This window comes from Borostomias antarcticus, assembly GCF_949987555.1.
Source record: "Borostomias antarcticus genome assembly, chromosome: 25".
Lineage (NCBI taxonomy): Eukaryota > Metazoa > Chordata > Actinopteri > Stomiiformes > Stomiidae > Borostomias > Borostomias antarcticus.
This window is the reverse complement of record NC_140258.1, coordinates 12,112,475-12,129,974: the sequence shown is the minus strand read 5'-3', so window position 1 is coordinate 12,129,974 and position 17,500 is coordinate 12,112,475. Positions and strand designations below refer to the sequence as shown.

Below are 17,500 nucleotides of genomic sequence, written 5' to 3'. Positions count from 1 at the left end.
GGCCGGGACCCAGGAGAACCCTGACACCGACCAAGAGGCCAAGACCAGGGCACAGGTTCTGCTGGACCAGGTACCGACAGAACTAGAACCAGAATTCTGATCACAGACAGTAGGTTGAACCATAGCCTAGGCTCACTCTACTACAGCAAGCCCGTCTAGAGCCACACAAGTGGCCATTGTTGACACAGCACGACGTGTAAAATCCCCCCTAACGTGAATGAGCTCAGTGTAGTCATGTACATCCATAAAGGTGACGCAAGCGTCCAATCCCATGATGCTGTGTGTCTGTCCTCCACTCCAGTATGACCGCCTCTCCTCTGCTGTTTTAGTCACGGTCAGGGGTTTGCTCTTGCCCAACAGCGCCATCTAGCGGCCTACAGGAGCCTGCGCCGTCTCAGGGACGTCCTGTACCGTCGTTACGGAGACCTGCTGCGGGAGAAGATTTTATCACAGAGACGAGAGCTCAGACAACAGCATGAGGCTGTCAGCATGAGGCCAGAGGGGAACATTAAACAGGTAAATCATGGCTGGTCTCACATGACAACATAGAGAGAAGTAGCCCTGCTTGTGACTGAAAAGTTCAAAATGTCGCCCCGGGATGGAAATCTTCCTTTTGTCTAGACAGATGTTTAGATTCCCATGACAAAGGTTGATGGTTTGTTACAATTTTGAATCAAGAGTCAGTAGGGTAAGTGTGTGTGTGTGTGTGTGTGTGTGTGTGTGTGTGTGTGTGTGTGTGTGTGTGTGTGTGTGTGTGTGTGTGTGTGTGGGTGCCTGGGTGGCCATGGGGAGGCAGTGTCAGGTTGCGCATGACGTCCCCAGGCTCTGCTCTAGCATGCCCCCCCCCAGTCCCTCTCCAGCCCCACCCCCACCGCCTCCCCCAGCCTCCCTCAGCCTCTCCAGCCAAGCCTCCCACCATGCCCCCCCCCTCCCCCCTCCTACCTCACCCCCTCACCACTGTGTCTGAGCTCTAATACACACCCTGCTAATCAAAGCCCCTCCGTCCTGCTCCCAACACCTCCTCTCTCCCTCACTCAGACAGGCTCCGCCCCCTCCGCTCCCAACACCTCCTCTCTCCCTCACTCAGACAGGCTCCGCCCCCCTCCTCTCTCCCTCACTCAGACAGGCTCCGCCCCCTCCGCTCACATGACAATGAGCAACATCCTTACAGCTCATCATTAACAACCTGAAACTTTTATTCCTGTATTCCCATTTTCTTTCCCATTTGAGGACAGACAGGCTTGTACACTTTAGACAGTCCTCATCTAGAACATTCATTTAGAACCATTGTTCAGCGGATGTGAACATTACATAATTTCTCCTGTTATGACATTTTTTTGTGTGATATATTACATTACAATCATTTTTAGCACACTTTTTTTTTATCTATCATATAAAAGAATGTCATATATATTCTAACACATTCTTTCAACTTTGCTAAAAAAAATATACAACATGAGATCAGTGATCGTAAGAGGGAAACGGTAAGATCGTCATGTTAGTGGATGTCTTAGCTGTAGACACATGCAATTGACTTTGGGGTTGACTGTGTGGGTGAGACCAAAGCAATAAGGAGTCAGGTGGGGGGTTCTAGCTGGAGAGAGATCCTGTCTACCCCCGACCCTCACACCCCTATAAAGACCCTGCTCCTCCAGGAGGCTGGAGAGAGATCCTGTCTCACCCCCACCCTCACCCCCCTATAAAGACCCTGCTCCTCCAGGAGGCTGGAGAGAGATCCTGTCTACCCCCCACCCTCACCCCCCTATAAAGACCCTGCTCCTCCAGGAGGCTGGAGAGAGATCCTGTCTCCCCCCCACCCTCACCCCCCCTATAAAGACCCTGCTCCTCCAGGAGGCTGGAGAGAGATCCTGTCTACCCCCCACCCTCACCCCCCTATAAAGACCCTGCTCCTCCAGGAGGCTGGAGAGAGATCCTGTCTACCCCCTACCCTCACCCCCCTATAAAGACCCTGCTCCTCCAGGAGGCTGGAGAGAGATCCTGTCTACCCCCTACCCTCACCCCCCTATAAAGACCCTGCTCCTCCAGGAGGCTGGAGAGAGATCCTGTCTACCCCCTACCCTCACCCCCCTATAAAGACCCTGCTCCTCCAGGAGGCTGGAGAGAGATCCTGTCTACCCCCCACCCTCACCCCCCTATAAAGACCCTGCTCCTCCAGGAGGCTGGAGAGAGATCCTGTCTCCCCCCTACCCTCACCCCCCTATAAAGACCCTGCTCCTCCAGGAGGCTGGACGGCCTGGTCTCTAATGACCTGCCCTTGGAGAGACACAAAGACACAGCTGTAAAGGCCTTTATGGGCTTAACAGTAGGAATCCTTTGGTGCAAATTGCCGAGCAAATGAAGCAGCCCTGAGAGAGCCAGGACATAGCCAGGTCCGGCCGAGGCCAGGGGAGAGGAGAGCCAGGCCATAGCCAGGTCCGGCCGAGGCCAGGGGAGAGGAGGCCGGAGTGGAGCGGGCGCAGCCACGGACACCCGCTGGGTCCTAATGGGTCGTCCTCTGCTGTTAATGGTTTCCTGTGGCTGCGTGTTTACACTCCTCATTTGATCTGTGTGCTCAGGATTCCAGGCCCGGGAACACGAGAGACCTGGTGTATAAATCCCTCCTGTCACCTCTCTCCTTCTTCTCCTCCCTCTTTCTCTTCTCCTCCCTCTCTCCTTCTCTTTACTCTCTCTTTCTGTCTGCCCCCCCCTCATCCATCTCTCAGAAACAGAGGCTGCCCCGCTCCACTCTCTCCCATGAAGACTCTTACCTGAGGTCTCTCCCGAAGAGCAGATACTACCTGGTAGGCTGATGTGTTCCACCATGAACCTGTATAGATCTGGTGTACCACACGCCATGAGTGGATATGATTGGTCCTCACACAGAACATGCTGCTAGATACTGCACTACCTTATTGATCATTAGGGGGGTCAGGGAAGAATTTTTTACAGCTCACTTATCTGGCCCCTGGGTGATACTGTTTTTTTTTGCTTCCCTCTGGAATATGTAGAGGTGGGTCGTATGCCCACCTCCCTTGTTCTCTGTAAAGCGCATTGTGTTGCCTCTGGGTATGAAATGCGCTATACAAATAAATCTTTGATTGATTGATCATTAGGCACTAATTTCTTATCTACAGAACCACCAGCATGGTCCAGTCCAGCCACAGGGGTACACACAGGAGATCCACAGGAAGAGTTGAGTCATTATTATGGTCTGTTGACACGGTTACTAGAATGACAGACCAGTGACATCACCAGTGACAGTCTCAATGGATTAAATAAAGAAATGAAAATGCTGATGTTGACAGAGATCAGCAGCAGGTCTGCTCCTGACATGGTGGCCCAGCAGGAGATATCAGCACCTCCCAGAATGCACCTCCCTGCAGAGGAGAGACCACCTCAGACCCAGGTGAGAGGTGCAGCTCAGGCTAACATGAATCGCTCTAGCAGGAGCTTGTAGGTTAGGGATGTTTACTTGTGTAATGCTCCTCTTATGGAAGTGGATGTACTGCAGTATTCTGCTTTCTGACAGGCCTAATTCTACAGGCGGATGATACAGTTGTGTGACATTCAACACGCCAAGGAGATCATCATGACGATGAGTGTTTAGACTAATCAGCTCCCCATAGCTACTAATAATGGACTGTATTAATAGGTATACAGCTGCCCAGACAGATGAGATGGGTGGGTCCATACTGGCAAGGCCTTCTCACCTCCTCTTTCTCCTCATCTTCCTTCCCTTCTCTTCTCTACTTAATTTGCCCTCTCCTCTTCTCTTTCCCTCTCCTCCTCTCCTCTCCTCTCCCCTCTCCTTCCCTCCCCTCTCTTCTCCTTTTTTGTCCTTCCTCTCTCCTCTCCTCTCCTCTCCTCTCCTCTCCTCTCCTCTCCTCTCCTCTCCTCTCCTCTCATAGTTTGGCTTCAACTCTAATTGCTTTTATTTCTGGGAGCCAGGGAGCCGGGGAGGGGGGGGGGTATTTCTCGTGGAGGTGGGGAATGCTCCCTGGCAGGGCTGAGGGCAGAGGGGGAGGTGTGTGTGTGTGTGTGTGTGTGTGTGCGTTGGGGGGGGGGGGGGGGGGGGGGGCAGAGAGAGAGGGGCGAGGGAGGCTGCCCGGCCATGTTTGTCTGAGGAGTGGTGAGAGTTCACACTGCCGCAGGAGTTGTCAAGGAGTCCTCTGCTACTCCTCTAACTCCTCTCCTAATGTCCCTGCCTGAGGTACTAAACAGACTAGGTCCTCACTATAACGTACAGGCTCTCAATACACAGTGTGTCATTACCGACACCGCAGTCGGTGTAACTCCCGTCGGCGTCGTTTCCGTCGGTGTGCTCTGTCTAATGTGCCTGGGTCTGTATGGATCAGCTCCACTACCCTGTCGACGTGCCTGGGTTTGTATGAGCTTGTTACCTGCTACACTGGGCTGTGAGTAAACGTGTCCCGGACCGGACCTCCTCCCCAAGGCCAGTTTGCACCCAGCAGACAAAGTGTGTCCTCACCCGGGTGTGCGGTGTTATCAGGTGCGAGCCGCGCCACGCCAGGCCCGGCCTGCAGAAGTAGCACATCATTAGGAATATTATTAACAACCCGACACGTACTGTTGGGTCACACGTCGCTCTGGCCTGGCCCTGGAGGGGGGGTATAGAGGGAGGTGGTATGGAGCTCCTTACCCACCAAGAGGAGCACCATCCTGGGCTTCAGGTAGAGTGGAAAACAGGAAGCTTCGGTTGAAGGCTCACTTAAACACACGGTAAGATGTTCATGATAGGTCATGCATTCAGGCGGTCAGGCGGTTGAAAAGTATTTTGAGTATTTTGAAATATGTTCAAAATACTGAACTTGTTACAAAGTATATGATGATTCTTATAGACCAGTCAAATACAAATGACAAAAATACTCAAAAGTAGTTGAAATACACCCAGCTCTATCTACTGTATATGGCAGACATGTGATAACTGTTATTATGGCCATATTCAGTACTTGATATATGGCCCCTGTGTGTGTGTGTGTGTGTGTGCGTGTGTGTGTGTGTGTGTGTGTGTGTGTGTGTGTGTGTGGTCATGCCCAGGTGGATCTGTCACAGCAGGCTCCCACAGAGCAGATGGTTCCCAGGGTGAGTGTCAAACCACAGAGCGGTAGTACACACACACACACACACACACACACACACACACACTGGTAGACAAGAACACATCTGCAGGAAGCAGCCCCTGACCCAGTGTGAGTGTGATGGAGAGCCATACCCCGGAGGAGGAGGAGTTGAGGCGGAGGAGAGAGGAGGAGGATGGAGGAGTGGTGGTAGTGGTGAGTGTGATGGAGGAGGAGGAGGTGAGGAGGAGAGAGAGAGAGAGGAGGATGGAGGAGTGGTGGTAGTGGTGAGTGTGATGGAGAGACGTACCCCGGAGGAGGAGGTGAGGAGGAGGAGGAGAGAGGAGGATGGAGGAGTGGTGGTGGTAGTGGTGAGGAGCTGAGGTGATGAGATGGGCATATACGGACAGGAACGCAGGACTCGTTCTACTCACACCTCCGTGTGAGAATGGGGCTGGTCAAACAGAGGCCGGGCGGGGCCGGAGGGAGGCCAGGGCAAACAGAGGCCGGGCGGGGCTGGAGGGAGGCCAGGGCAAGGCAAACAGCAGACAGGACACGGCTTCTCAGGGCCAGCGGGCATGGGCATTACTCACACAGACCTGCCCTGACCGCCTGGGGGGAGGGGGGGGGGGGGGGGGGAGAGAAAGGGAGAGAAAGAGGGTTGGGGGTGGGGTGGGGGTCTCAGGTGCACCACTGGCTAGGCACATCGATGGGGGCGGGGGTGGTGAGGATTCACACCGGGTTTGGGGGGGAAGGGGAGGGGGGTTAGAATTCACACTGTGGGGGGGGGGGGGGTGTTAGGGCCATGAGGAAGGAAGAGGGGTAAGAGACTGAGGGGAGGTGGGGGAGGAGGAGACCTAGGTGACTGAGGAGGGGGGGGGGGAGGAGGAGACCTAGGTGACCGAGGAGGAGGGGGGGGGGGTCAGGGTGCCAAACAGGACACCGGGACTGTGGAAAACAACACTTACTTTCCCGTGACATCCATCACCATGGTTGACGATGGAACCGGCGGCACGTTGTTGTCTGAATCAGAGATACACAACTAAAGGGTTCATGTATTCATGTGTAAATGTGTTGATTTGTTCATATTTGTTCCTCTACAGGTGAAGATCCCCATGTTTGCCACCTTCAAGACCGGCTTTCTGAAGAACCGACACAGCAAGATGCCACCAGTGGTACAGTATGCTCCTAGTTTGGATAGATAATGTACCCGGCGGTCTAGGTCACCTGACTGATCTACCAATCACCTGTCATCTTAAATATCCAATCCTTATGAGCTGTAGATTAGTCAGGCAACATACTGTATGTTTTTTTGACCACCACAACATAAGGTGACCAGATTTCTGAAATGAAAACATTTCATGAGACATTTCCACTTCGGCGGTCAAAAATCATGAAATATTATCATTATGAAATAAAAACAGAGACAATTATGGTTTCGTGTATTTTGACAAGTTTATGTTTGACAAACGTTTTTGCCAAACTGGACTGATGAACAGCCAGTCACTCGCTCAGTCTGAACAGCCAGTCAGTGGTCCTTGTATACTTTGTATACTTGTTGGTCATATACTTGTATACTTGTGCTCTTTTGTTTTTATCAATTCTTTTTTTTATCTATATGCAAATCACTTTGAATTGCATCAGTGTGTGAAATGTGCTGTACAAATAAGCTTCCCTTGCTTGCCTTCCCTTACCGAATCTGTATATTTCTCAGAAGAATGTATTTTCTTCAAGAATGCTCTGTCTTTGGCCAGCATCTCCATGAACTCCTGGTAAGGGAGGTTGATGTATGTGTTCGCGACCGGCTACCTTAATGACCATTGTTCTAGTCTTCGTGCAACAACAATCACAGCTGCAGCGTCTTAGATTGTCATTGCGAGCAGACTAAAACAACGGTCATTACGGTGGCCGGTCATGCTGCTGTTGACTGAAGCATAATTGGGCTTTATTTCACTTTGCAGTAAAAAATAAAAAAAATAAAAAATAATCACCAATAAAATCGGGGACAGGTCACCCAAACCCAAAACAGGAACTGTCCCCGGAAATCGGGGACGCCTTGTCACCCTACCACAACATGAAGCATGTCACATTATGGACAGATAAACTATCTTGACTGTGTGAAGGGACTCCTGTATCAGCCCCCCCCGGAGGTCCCAGAGACGAGCAGGAGAGCCGAGCTCAACATCAGGAAGCTTCGCTACATGCACGTCCGCTCCCTCACCAACATGGCCGTCTCTCAGGGGTAGGTCATGTCCTGTCCCTCACCAACATGGCCGTCTCTCAGGGGTAGGTCATGTCCTGTCCCTCACCAACATAATTAATTACTTTTGAATTCATTTTTAATGACTAATTACAGGACCCGAGGGGCTCTTTTTGATCCACCACACAGTGACCCACACAGTACACACGGGTGAAAGGCAACACAACACAACACAAACACAGGCAACTTTCAGGGGTCGCTGGTGGAATTTCTCTTCTCCCATTCAAGCTATCCTCCTCCAGGGGCGGCCAGGAGCAGTGGACAGCCTCGTACGTGACGCCCAGGGACCAAGTCCAAGTGCTCAGTCCAGGTCCTGGTCAGGGACCGGACTAAAGAGCATCTGTTCTCTGTTTTCCGTATTGGGTTCTTTGGGAGGAAACCCTTGCGAACACGGGGAGGACGTGCAAACATGGCCATCTCTCAGGGGCGGGTCGGGTCACAGGGAGAGGCTACTCTGGCTGGGGAGGGGTCAGGGCAGAGCGAGAGAGAAGGGTGAGGGGTAGAAAGAGATGGGGGGGGGGTAGTAGAGATAGGGAGGGCAGAGTGGGACCATACAGAATCAGGATCAGAAGTATTATGAGGCCTTGCTTTCAACTGGTGTGTAAACACTAGCGCTTGTTTTTCACTGCACGGTGTGACCTCTCCTGGGCCAGACTGCTGGACAGAGGGAGACAGTCTCCGGGCTGGCTGGAGGAGAGGACCGTACAAGACCTGGTTAGTAACACAACACAGACACAACACAACACAACACAGCTCAGCTAGGTTCGTCGTGATGGAAGATTACACACCCCTGGCACACTGCTGTAGCTGCTGCTCGAGTTGTGTCCACAGAAGACTCCATGGCAACGGTTATTTGGAAAAAGGCAAAAACATATTTCCACATATCTGAACTATTAAATTCTTGTCTTAGACTGTATGTACACGAAGTATCTAATGTTGTCTCAGTGGGTCTACTGATGATATGGTCTTCAGACCTCAGTGGATGGTTCCTCATGTTTCTTTGTCGTTCTCCACAGATGTTCCCAAGCATCTCCACACCAGAGAAGAAGAGGTTCCCTGAAGGACTTCCTCTCCCTCCCGGACCTGGCCTGAGTGACTCCCCTCCTCTCCCCCCTCTCCCATCCCTGACAGGAGGCCCAAGGCTGAGTCCTCCTCCTCCTCTTCCTCCTCCTCCTCCTCCTCCTCCTGCTCCTCCCGCAGCGCTGGGCAGCATGCCTCCAAGGCCTGCAGGGTATGTCCATCCCCTCCAGCGCCTCACTGTCCTCTCCATGTCGCCCTGTAGTTTACAAATCAGAAGTGGGTCGCGCACATCCCAAAATAATTAATAAGGCAGGTGCGGGACTAAAAAAGCATATGTACCAAAGAAAGTAAGAGTCTGCACACTGTAGCTCCCATATTGATTATTTATGGACAAAAAATAGATGTGACGTTTCGAGCGACAACGCGAGTTGTCTGAGGAAGAGCGTTGTCGCTCGAAACGTCACATCTTTTTGTGCGGACTCTTACTTTCTTTGGCCCTGTTGTTCACAGCCTCGGCTGCAGATGCTGATACTATAGTCTGATGTGTCCCAGCAGCCAAAGACATGAGCCAGAGACTGCATTCTGGGAGCCAGCGGGAGAAGAACTACACTACAACAAGACTGATTCTGGGGAGCCAGCGGTCTACAATAGCCAGGCTGATTCTGGGGACCCGGTCTACAGTAGCCAGTCTCCTGTCCCCCTGTCCATGGATGATGTGTGTAGGGGACACCCTTCAGCGGTAGGACATTTCTCTCAGTGGGTCCTAGTAGGACATTTCTCTCAGTGGGTCCTAGTAGATAGTTGAACTAAGGTAGATCTTTAAATGGTATTCAGCCTTTAGCCTCAAGTTAATCGTAATGACATCAAGAATTGTACTCGTGTGCAAATAGGAGATCTTTTGTTGCATTCGAAGCAGGAGATCAGGATGGTCTTACGAGGTTATGCCCCAAGATGGCATCGATGGGCAATGGTACAGTAGATAGTTAGATGTTTTCTGAAATAGATGTTCTCTGAAGCCATTTGTAACCATAGAAGAACCCTCTGACAGGTCCGTAAGGTTCTGTATAGAGTCCTCTGACAGGTCCGTATGGTTCTGTATAGAGTCCTCTGACAGGTCTGCAAGGTTCTATAGAACCCTTTTCAGGTCAACAAACAATTAGGGTTCCAAACAACCCTTTACGGAGCTAAAAAGGGTTTACATCTGGAATCTTTAGGTTCCATCTGGAACCTTTTTATGGTTCGATTGTTACAAATGGTTCTATATAGCGTTCTATATTATAGATTAATTCCGTGTCTTGTCCTCCATGTCCAGGTGGTGTCCAGCGGGTGTGGTCTGTGGTGGAACTATGTTGGGGACGCAGACTGACTGCTGAGGGCCCTCATTGGATGAGAGGACCAGGACACCGGACATGGATGAAGATGACAGAATATGATGTTATCATTAATTGTCCATTTACATTAAATTTTGTGATTCCAACAATATTCCATCAGATGTATGTAGAGGATGAATGTCTAATGTGACTGTTGATTCTTCAAAAGGTTATCAAATTATTTCGTTGAAAGTTAGTTTACATGAAATTAAGATAGGCTAATGATAATTCATTATTAAGATATTATAAGTTACATGTTGAAGTTTCATTGAAGCTTGAGGAAGAGCAGTAGGTCTTATCTAGATCACGATGAGAGAGCTGAAACCCACACTTAGAACAAAGTTTGAAACAGTGATCAAATAAAGATCACAGCTTAAATGGTTGTTTCCTGCGCATGGTTGTTGCAGGCGTTGCTTTGATAGGAGTGTAAATATCTACAGATTGAAGTAATAAACTAAGTGGCTTCATTCAAATGTGTTGCTGAGTCATTAACTGAAGACAATATCTAAATCCTCACTGATATGGCAGCTTACATCCAATGGAAGACAAGACGGCGACATCAAAGGAAGGATCAGCCAACCAGTCCTCCCCTGTAGGCCCATCCGGAGCAGCCTGGAGCTGAGGGGTATATATTGGAAACGGATGGTTCGGGTTACTTCTGAATCCTCACAGGAATACGCAAGGGGATATTTGTGTGATTAGACTTCAAGGGACACAAGATAACCCGCTCTGATTGACTGTATAATAAGGTTTACATCTCGTTCTTCCACCCTGGAGCGGTTGGAGACCATGGCCTCAGGTGTGAGTGAGTGCCCGGGGAAGAGCGCCCAGTACCGGGTGGACCACCTCCTCAGCGCCGTGGAGACGGAGCTCCAGGCCGGCAGCGAGAAGGGGGATCCCACCGAGAGAGAGCTGAAGGTTTCCCTGGATGAGAACGAACTATGGCAGAAGTTCAAGGATCTCACTAATGAAATGATTGTGACCAAGAATGGCAGGTATGGCATAGATTTTCATGCCAAATGAATATAAAATCAAAAAAAGTATAATTTATTTTTGTTACACACAAATTATCCAGCAAAATCGAAATTATAATCGAATCTAAATTATCTAAGTATGAAATTATCTAATCTGCTGTGTAATCATGTGAAGTGATCAGTGGGATAAAGAAAATAAATTCACTAAATTAGTTTTTCTTTATCCTTTGTAACACCGATAGGCTACCACGTTTTTATTGAGTAAAATGTACGTTTTATAAGTATTATTAATAGTATTAAATAATCATTTTTGTTTTGAAGTGTAGCACTAAAGCACTATTAGAAACCTTATTTTTTTTTAACTATAATGCTGATATTGTCTCTCGTGGTTTCCAGGCGCATGTTCCCCGTGCTGAAGGTGAATGTGTCGGGTCTGGACCCCACCGCCATGTACTCGGTCCTGCTGGACTTTGTGGCCGCGGACAACCACCGGTGGAAGTACGTTAACGGAGAATGGGTCCCCGGGGGCAAACCCGAACCCCAGGCACCGAGCTGTGTTTACATCCACCCAGACTCGCCCAACTTCGGGGCGCACTGGATGAAAGCTCCCGTCTCCTTCAGTAAAGTCAAACTGACCAACAAACTCAACGGTGGAGGACAAGTAAGCAAACTGAAACCATGATTATATCCTAACAAATATTTTTTGCATTGTCATTGACGATTGTTTTTAACTCACAAGACGTTAACATTTTATTTCCCATTGGCTTTAATAACTTCGTTCGTTTGAAATAAACGTTTTAAAACATCACAGTGATAAATTATTCAACATTTGATTATGTATTTGTTTTAGATCATGTTGAACTCTTTGCACAAGTACGAGCCACGTATTCACATCGTGCGCGTCGGAGGGCCGCAGAGGATGATCAGGAGCCACTCCTTCCAGGAGACGCACTTCATCGCCGTCACCGCCTATCAGAACGAGGAGGTGTTCATTTAGCATCATTATATTCTTCTATGTTCTTTTAATGGAGAGAAACTTCAAGGTCGACTCTCTAGATGTTACATAAACGATTCCATCCGCGTGCGTAAAATATATGTGAGCTCATATACGTGAGCTAAAATTTATGCACAGATATCAGATTTTTCTGTAAATCGTTCTGTTATTCAACAAGGTTTCGCTTTGATGTGATTTCTCGTTATAAATAAAATTGATTATCTTTTTTTTCTCAGGTAACTGCTCTTAAAATCAAATATAACCCGTTTGCCAAGGCCTTTCTGGATGCCAAAGACAGGTTTGACATTTGCTTGGAATTTCTATTTAATTTTGATGGATCGTTTCACACCCTATTTTATTATCATTATCTGTTTTAATTTCAATGCCAAACAGTGTGTTATTTGTCAAATGTTTTAATCCATCAAATAAATGGGTCTTTGAGACCCCCAGCAGGTGATGTTCAGGGTATCTCTGACTCTGCGGTCTTCCTCATCAGGAGCGACCACAAGGACATCCTGGATGACGTCAGTGAGGGACAACAATCCAGCTATTCCCAATGTGAGTGTTTTTACATGGTGATTCATGATCAAGTGTGTCAGTCAGAGAGGATGAGAGCCCATACTGACTCTACTGTCCTCCTCTCACCTCTCTCTCCCTGTCTCTCCACCTCTCTCTCCCTGTCTCTCCACCTCTCTCTCCCTGTCTCTCCACCTCTCTCTCCCTGTCTCTCCACCTCTCTCTCTCCCTGTCTCTCCACCTCTCTCTCCCTGTCTCTCCACCTCTCTCTCCCTGTCTCTCCCACCTCTCTCTCTCCCTGTCTCTCCACCTCTCTCTCTCCCTGTCTCTCCACCTCTCTCTCCCTGTCTCTCCACCTCTCTCTCCCTGTCTCTCCACCTCTCTCTCCCTGTCTCTCCCACCTCTCTCTCTCCCTGTCTCTCCACCTCTCTCTCTCCCTGTCTCTCCACCTCTCTCTCCCTGTCTCTCCACCTCTCTCTCCCTGTCTCTCCACCTCTCTCTCTCCCTGTCTCTCCTCCTCTCTCTCCCTGTCTCTCCACCTCTCTCTCCCTGTCTCTCCACCTCTCTCTCTCCCTGTCTCTCCACCTCTCTCTCCCTGTCTCTCCACCTCTCTCTCCCTGTCTCTCCACCTCTCTCTCTCCCTGTCTCTCCACCTCTCTCTCTCCCTGTCTCTCCACCTCTCTCTCCCTGTCTCTCCACCTCTCTCTCCCTGTCTCTCCACCTCTCTCTCTCCCTGTCTCTCCACCTCTGTCTCTCCCTGTTTCTCCACCTCTCTCTCCACCTCTCTCTCCCTGTCTCTCCACCCCTCTCTCTCCCTGTCTCTCCACCTCTCTCTCCCTGTCTCTCACCCTGTCTCTCCACCTCTCTCTCTCTCCCTGTCTCTCCACCTCTCTCTCCCTGTCTCTCTACCTCTCTCTCCCTGTCTCTCCAACTCTCTCACCCTGTCTCTCCACCTCTCTCTCCCTGTCTCTCTACCTCTGTCTCCCTGTCTCTCCACCTCTCTCTCTCTCCCTGTCTCTCCACCTCTCTCTCACCCTGTCTCTCCAACTCTCTCTCCCTCTCCACCAAGGCTATAATAGTTTTGATTTTAACTTTTTGTTTTCAATTTCAGTTTAGTTTTAATTAGTTTTTAAAGCATGTTTCAGTAGTTTAGTAGTTTTGGGGGGGGGTGCTTAATTTTAGTTTAGTTTTTATAAGTTTCAGTATTAGTTTTTTTTCTTCTGCGCTAGCCTCATGAGACTATCCTGATCTCGCGAGCTCACGTTGTTTCCCTCTGTGTGAAACAAACCATCTGGACCACGTCAGGTTAGTTCTGCAAGGGGGCACAGCTAAAACAAATGGAGGATCAATTTCATATCCACACAAAATACTATGCTTATGTATGAAATGAAAAAGAATAAAACTAAAGACATTTTCTCTATAATTTTAGTTTATTTTAGTTAGTTTTGTAAACACACAATACACTATTGTTTTTTTTGTTTTGCCTAGTTTTTATTTTTATTTCAGTTAACTAACATGTTTTTTCACACCTAGTTTTTGTTTTTTAGTTAGTTTTCGTTAACTATAATAACCTTGCTCTCCCTCTCTCTCTCCATATCTCTCCACCTCTCTCTCCCTGTCTCTCTATCTCTCTCCCTGTCTCTCCACCTCTCTCCCTGTCTCTCTACCTCTCTCCCTGTCTCTCCACCTCTCTCCCTGTCTCTCTACCTCTCTCCCTGTCTCTCTACTTCTCTCCCTGTCTCTCTACCTCTCTCCCTGTCTCTCTACTTCTCTCCCTGTCTCTCTACCTCTCTCCTTGTCTCTCCATCTCTCCCTCCCTGTCTCTCCACCACTCTCTCCCTGTCACTCCACCTCACTCCCCCTCTCTCTCTCTCTCTCTCTCTCTCTCTCTCTCTCTCTCTCCCTCCCTCCCTCCCTCCCTCTTGCCGGTCTGCAGTAAGTGGCTGGTTCCTCCCAGGCTCCGCCTCCCTCTGCCCCCCCTCCAACCCCCACAGTCAGTTCGGCGGCCCCCTGACCCTGTCCTCCCCCCCCGGCTGTGAGCGCTACTCTCCCCTCAGGAACCACCGCTCTGCACCCTACAACCCCTACACACACCGCACCAGCTCTCCCAGTGAGTACACACACACACACACACACACACACACACACACACACACACACACACACACACACACACACACACACATACACACACACACACCGCACCAGCTCTCCCAGTGAGTACACACACACACACACACACACACACACACACACACACCGCACCAGCTCTCCCAGTGAGTACACACACACACACACACACACACACACACACACACACACACACACACATAGGACCAGCTCTCCTAGTGAGCACCCTGTACTCCAGCCCTAAACACACACACACACCAACACACATGTTAAATATAAATAAATAAATAAATACATACATAAATATATAAATAAATAAACAAACATGACCATCTCTCCTGAGTCATATACCTCCTTCATATCATCATTTTCCTCCACCCTCTCCTCCCCTAAGACCTGCACCCTCTCCTCCCTACGACCTCCACCCTCTCCTCCCTAAGACCTCCACCCTCTCCTCCCCACGACCTCCACCCTCTCCTCCCCACGACCTCCACCCTCTCCTCCCCACGACCTCCACCCTCTCCTCCCTAAGACCTCCACCCTCTCCTCCCCCAAGACCTCCACCCTCTCCTCCCCCAAGACCTCCACCCTCTCCTCCCCACGACCTCCACCCTCTCCTCCCCACGACCTCCACCCTCTCCTCCCCACGACCTGCACCCTCTCCTCCCCAAGACCTCCACCCTCTCCTCCCCAAGACCTCCACCCTCTCCTCCCCACGACCTCCACCCTCTCCTCCCCACGACCTCCACCCTCTCCTCCCCACGACCTGCACCCTCTCCTCCCCAAGACCTCCACCCTCTCCTCCCCACGACCTCCACCCTCTCCTCCCCAAGACCTCCACCCTCTCCTCCCCTAAGACCTCCACCCTCTCCTCCCCACGACCTGCACCCCATCCTCCCCACGGCCTCCACCCTCTCCTCCCCATGACCTGCACCCCATCCTCCCTGCCATTAAGCAGGAAGTCAAACATGGCTGGCTGACCAGGAGATGGTTGGCATTCCTCTGGCCTTTGTGTGAGCTGAGCGTCCCGGCTGTAAACAGCTGACCGTTAGGTTTATACACCAGCTCAGCCCAGAGACAGAGGACAGGGACCGTTAGATTTATACACCAGCTCAGCCCGGAGACAGGAGGACAGGGACCGTTAGGTTTATACACCAGCTCAGCCTGGAGACAGGAGGACAGGGGAGGTTAGGTTTATACACCAGCTCAGCCTGGAGACAGGAGGACAGGGACCGTTAGATTTATACACCAGCTCATCCCAGAGACAGGAGGACAGGGACCGTTAGATTTATACACCAGCTCAGCCCAGAGACAGGAGGACAGGGACCGTTAGATTTATACACCAGCTCAGCCTGGAGACAGGAGGACAGGGACCGTTAGATTTATACACCAGCTCAGCCTGGAGACAGGAGGACAGGGACCGTTAGGTTTATACACCAGCTCAGCCTGGAGACAGGAGGACAGGGACCGTTAGATTTATACACCAGCTCAGCCCAGAGACAGGAGGACAGGGACCGTTAGATTTATACACCAGCTCGGCCTGGAGACAGGAGGACAGGGGTGGTTAGGTTTATACACCAGCTCAGCCTGGAGACAGGAGGACAGGGACCGTTAGATTTATACACTAGCTCAGCCTGGAGCCAGGCGGGTAGACAGTGGCAATTCGATTCATACACAGGCTCTGTCTGACTGTCTGTCTCACTTGAATGTCTGTCTACATGTCTGTCTGTCTGTCCTTCAACTAGCTACAGTGATAACTCATCTGTCTGTTTGTCCTCCAGCTACCTATAGTGATAGTCCATCTGTCTGTCTGTCTGTCTGTCTGTCTGTCTGTCTGTCTGTCTGTCTGTCTGTCTGTCTGTCTGTCTGTCTGTCTGTCTGTCTGTCTCTCGTCCAGCTGGCTACAGTGACGGCTCGTCCTCCTGTCTGTCCATGCTGCCCCCCCATGACAGCTGGAGCAGCCTCCAGATGCCCTCCCACTCCGCCATGCTGCCCCCCATGACTCACAGCCCCTCCCCCACCCATAACTCCAGGTTTGGGCCTCCTCCTCTCTCCTTTTCCTCTTCTCCTCCTCATACTGCTCATCTTGCCCCATCTATTCATCTCCTTGCCCCTCCTCTCCTCTCCCTTCCTTCTCCTCTTCTCTCTTCCTCATTTCCTCTCCTCTCAGCCTCCCATTTCCTCTCCTCCCAACCTGCCCGTGCCTCTCCTCTCCTCTCCTCTCCTCTCCTCTCCTCTCCTCTCCTCTCCTCTCCTCTCCTCTCCTCTCCTCTCCTCTCCTCTCCTTTCCTCTCCTCTCCTCCTGTCCTCTCCTCTTCTCCCCTCTCCTCTTCTCCCCTCTCCTCTCCTCTCCTCTCCTCTCCTCTCCTCTCCTCTCCTCTCCTCTCCTCTCCTCTCCTCTCCTCTCCTCTCCTCTCCTCTCCTCTTCTCATCTCTCCTCCTGCTCTTCTTACTTATTGATATTGGCGTCTTGTATCAATGTTGACTCAGTACTGTAGAAATACTTCAGAAAATTGTCTGAGGTGTTTGTTGTTATTACACAAGATATATCTCTCTCTACCCTTCTCCCCCCTCTCTCTCTCTTTCTCTCTCTCTCTTTCTCTCTCTCTCTCTCTCTCTCTCTCTCTCTCCCTCTCTCTCTCCCTCTCTCTCTCTCTCTCTCTCTCTCTCTCTCTCTCTCTCTCTATCCAGTCAATATGCTAGCCTGTGGTCGGTCAGTAGCTCCTCCCTCCCCCCAGTCTCCCAGTCAGGAGGGGGCGTGACCAACAGCCTTGGCTCCCAGTTCCTGCGTTGCCCCTCCCACTACTCCAGCCTGGGCACAGTGCCCCCTTCTGGCTCTCCGCTGTATGACGGCAGCTCCGCCTCCGACCTGCACCTGCAGGACGCGGTCCAGTACGACAGCTCCCCGCACGCACGCCTGGCCACCGCGTGGGCTCAGGTCACACCTCCCTCCCTGTAACCTGGACTACCCTCCTCCTCCTCCCACCTCCTCCTCTTCCAGCCCCCCCTCCTCCTCCCTTATCCCCTCCTCCCTCCCTCCCTCCCTCATCCCCCTCTCTCTGGCTGGACTGGATCTGACTGGACACGGGGGGAAGGGAGACTGTTGGAGGAGTTGTGTTCGATCTGATGTTGGTCAGTCAGTCTGAACCAAGGTTCTC

The 17,500-nt window shown here is 50.8% G+C and overlaps 1 protein-coding gene across 1 annotated transcript; it reads left to right on the top strand.

Moving 5' to 3' along the window:
* Nucleotides 1-10,517: 10,517 nt before the first annotated feature.
* On the top strand, nucleotides 10,518-17,301 carry tbxtb (T-box transcription factor Tb; the record flags this gene model as incomplete). The annotated part of the gene is made up of 8 exons (XM_084458664.1): nucleotides 10,518-10,723; nucleotides 11,099-11,363; nucleotides 11,553-11,687; nucleotides 11,933-11,994; nucleotides 12,193-12,254; nucleotides 14,149-14,322; nucleotides 16,240-16,375; nucleotides 17,034-17,301. 8 exons carry the CDS (start codon nucleotides 10,518-10,520, stop codon nucleotides 17,299-17,301), a joined length of 1,308 nt encoding a protein of 435 aa, XP_084314790.1.
* Nucleotides 17,302-17,500: the final 199 nt, after the last annotated feature.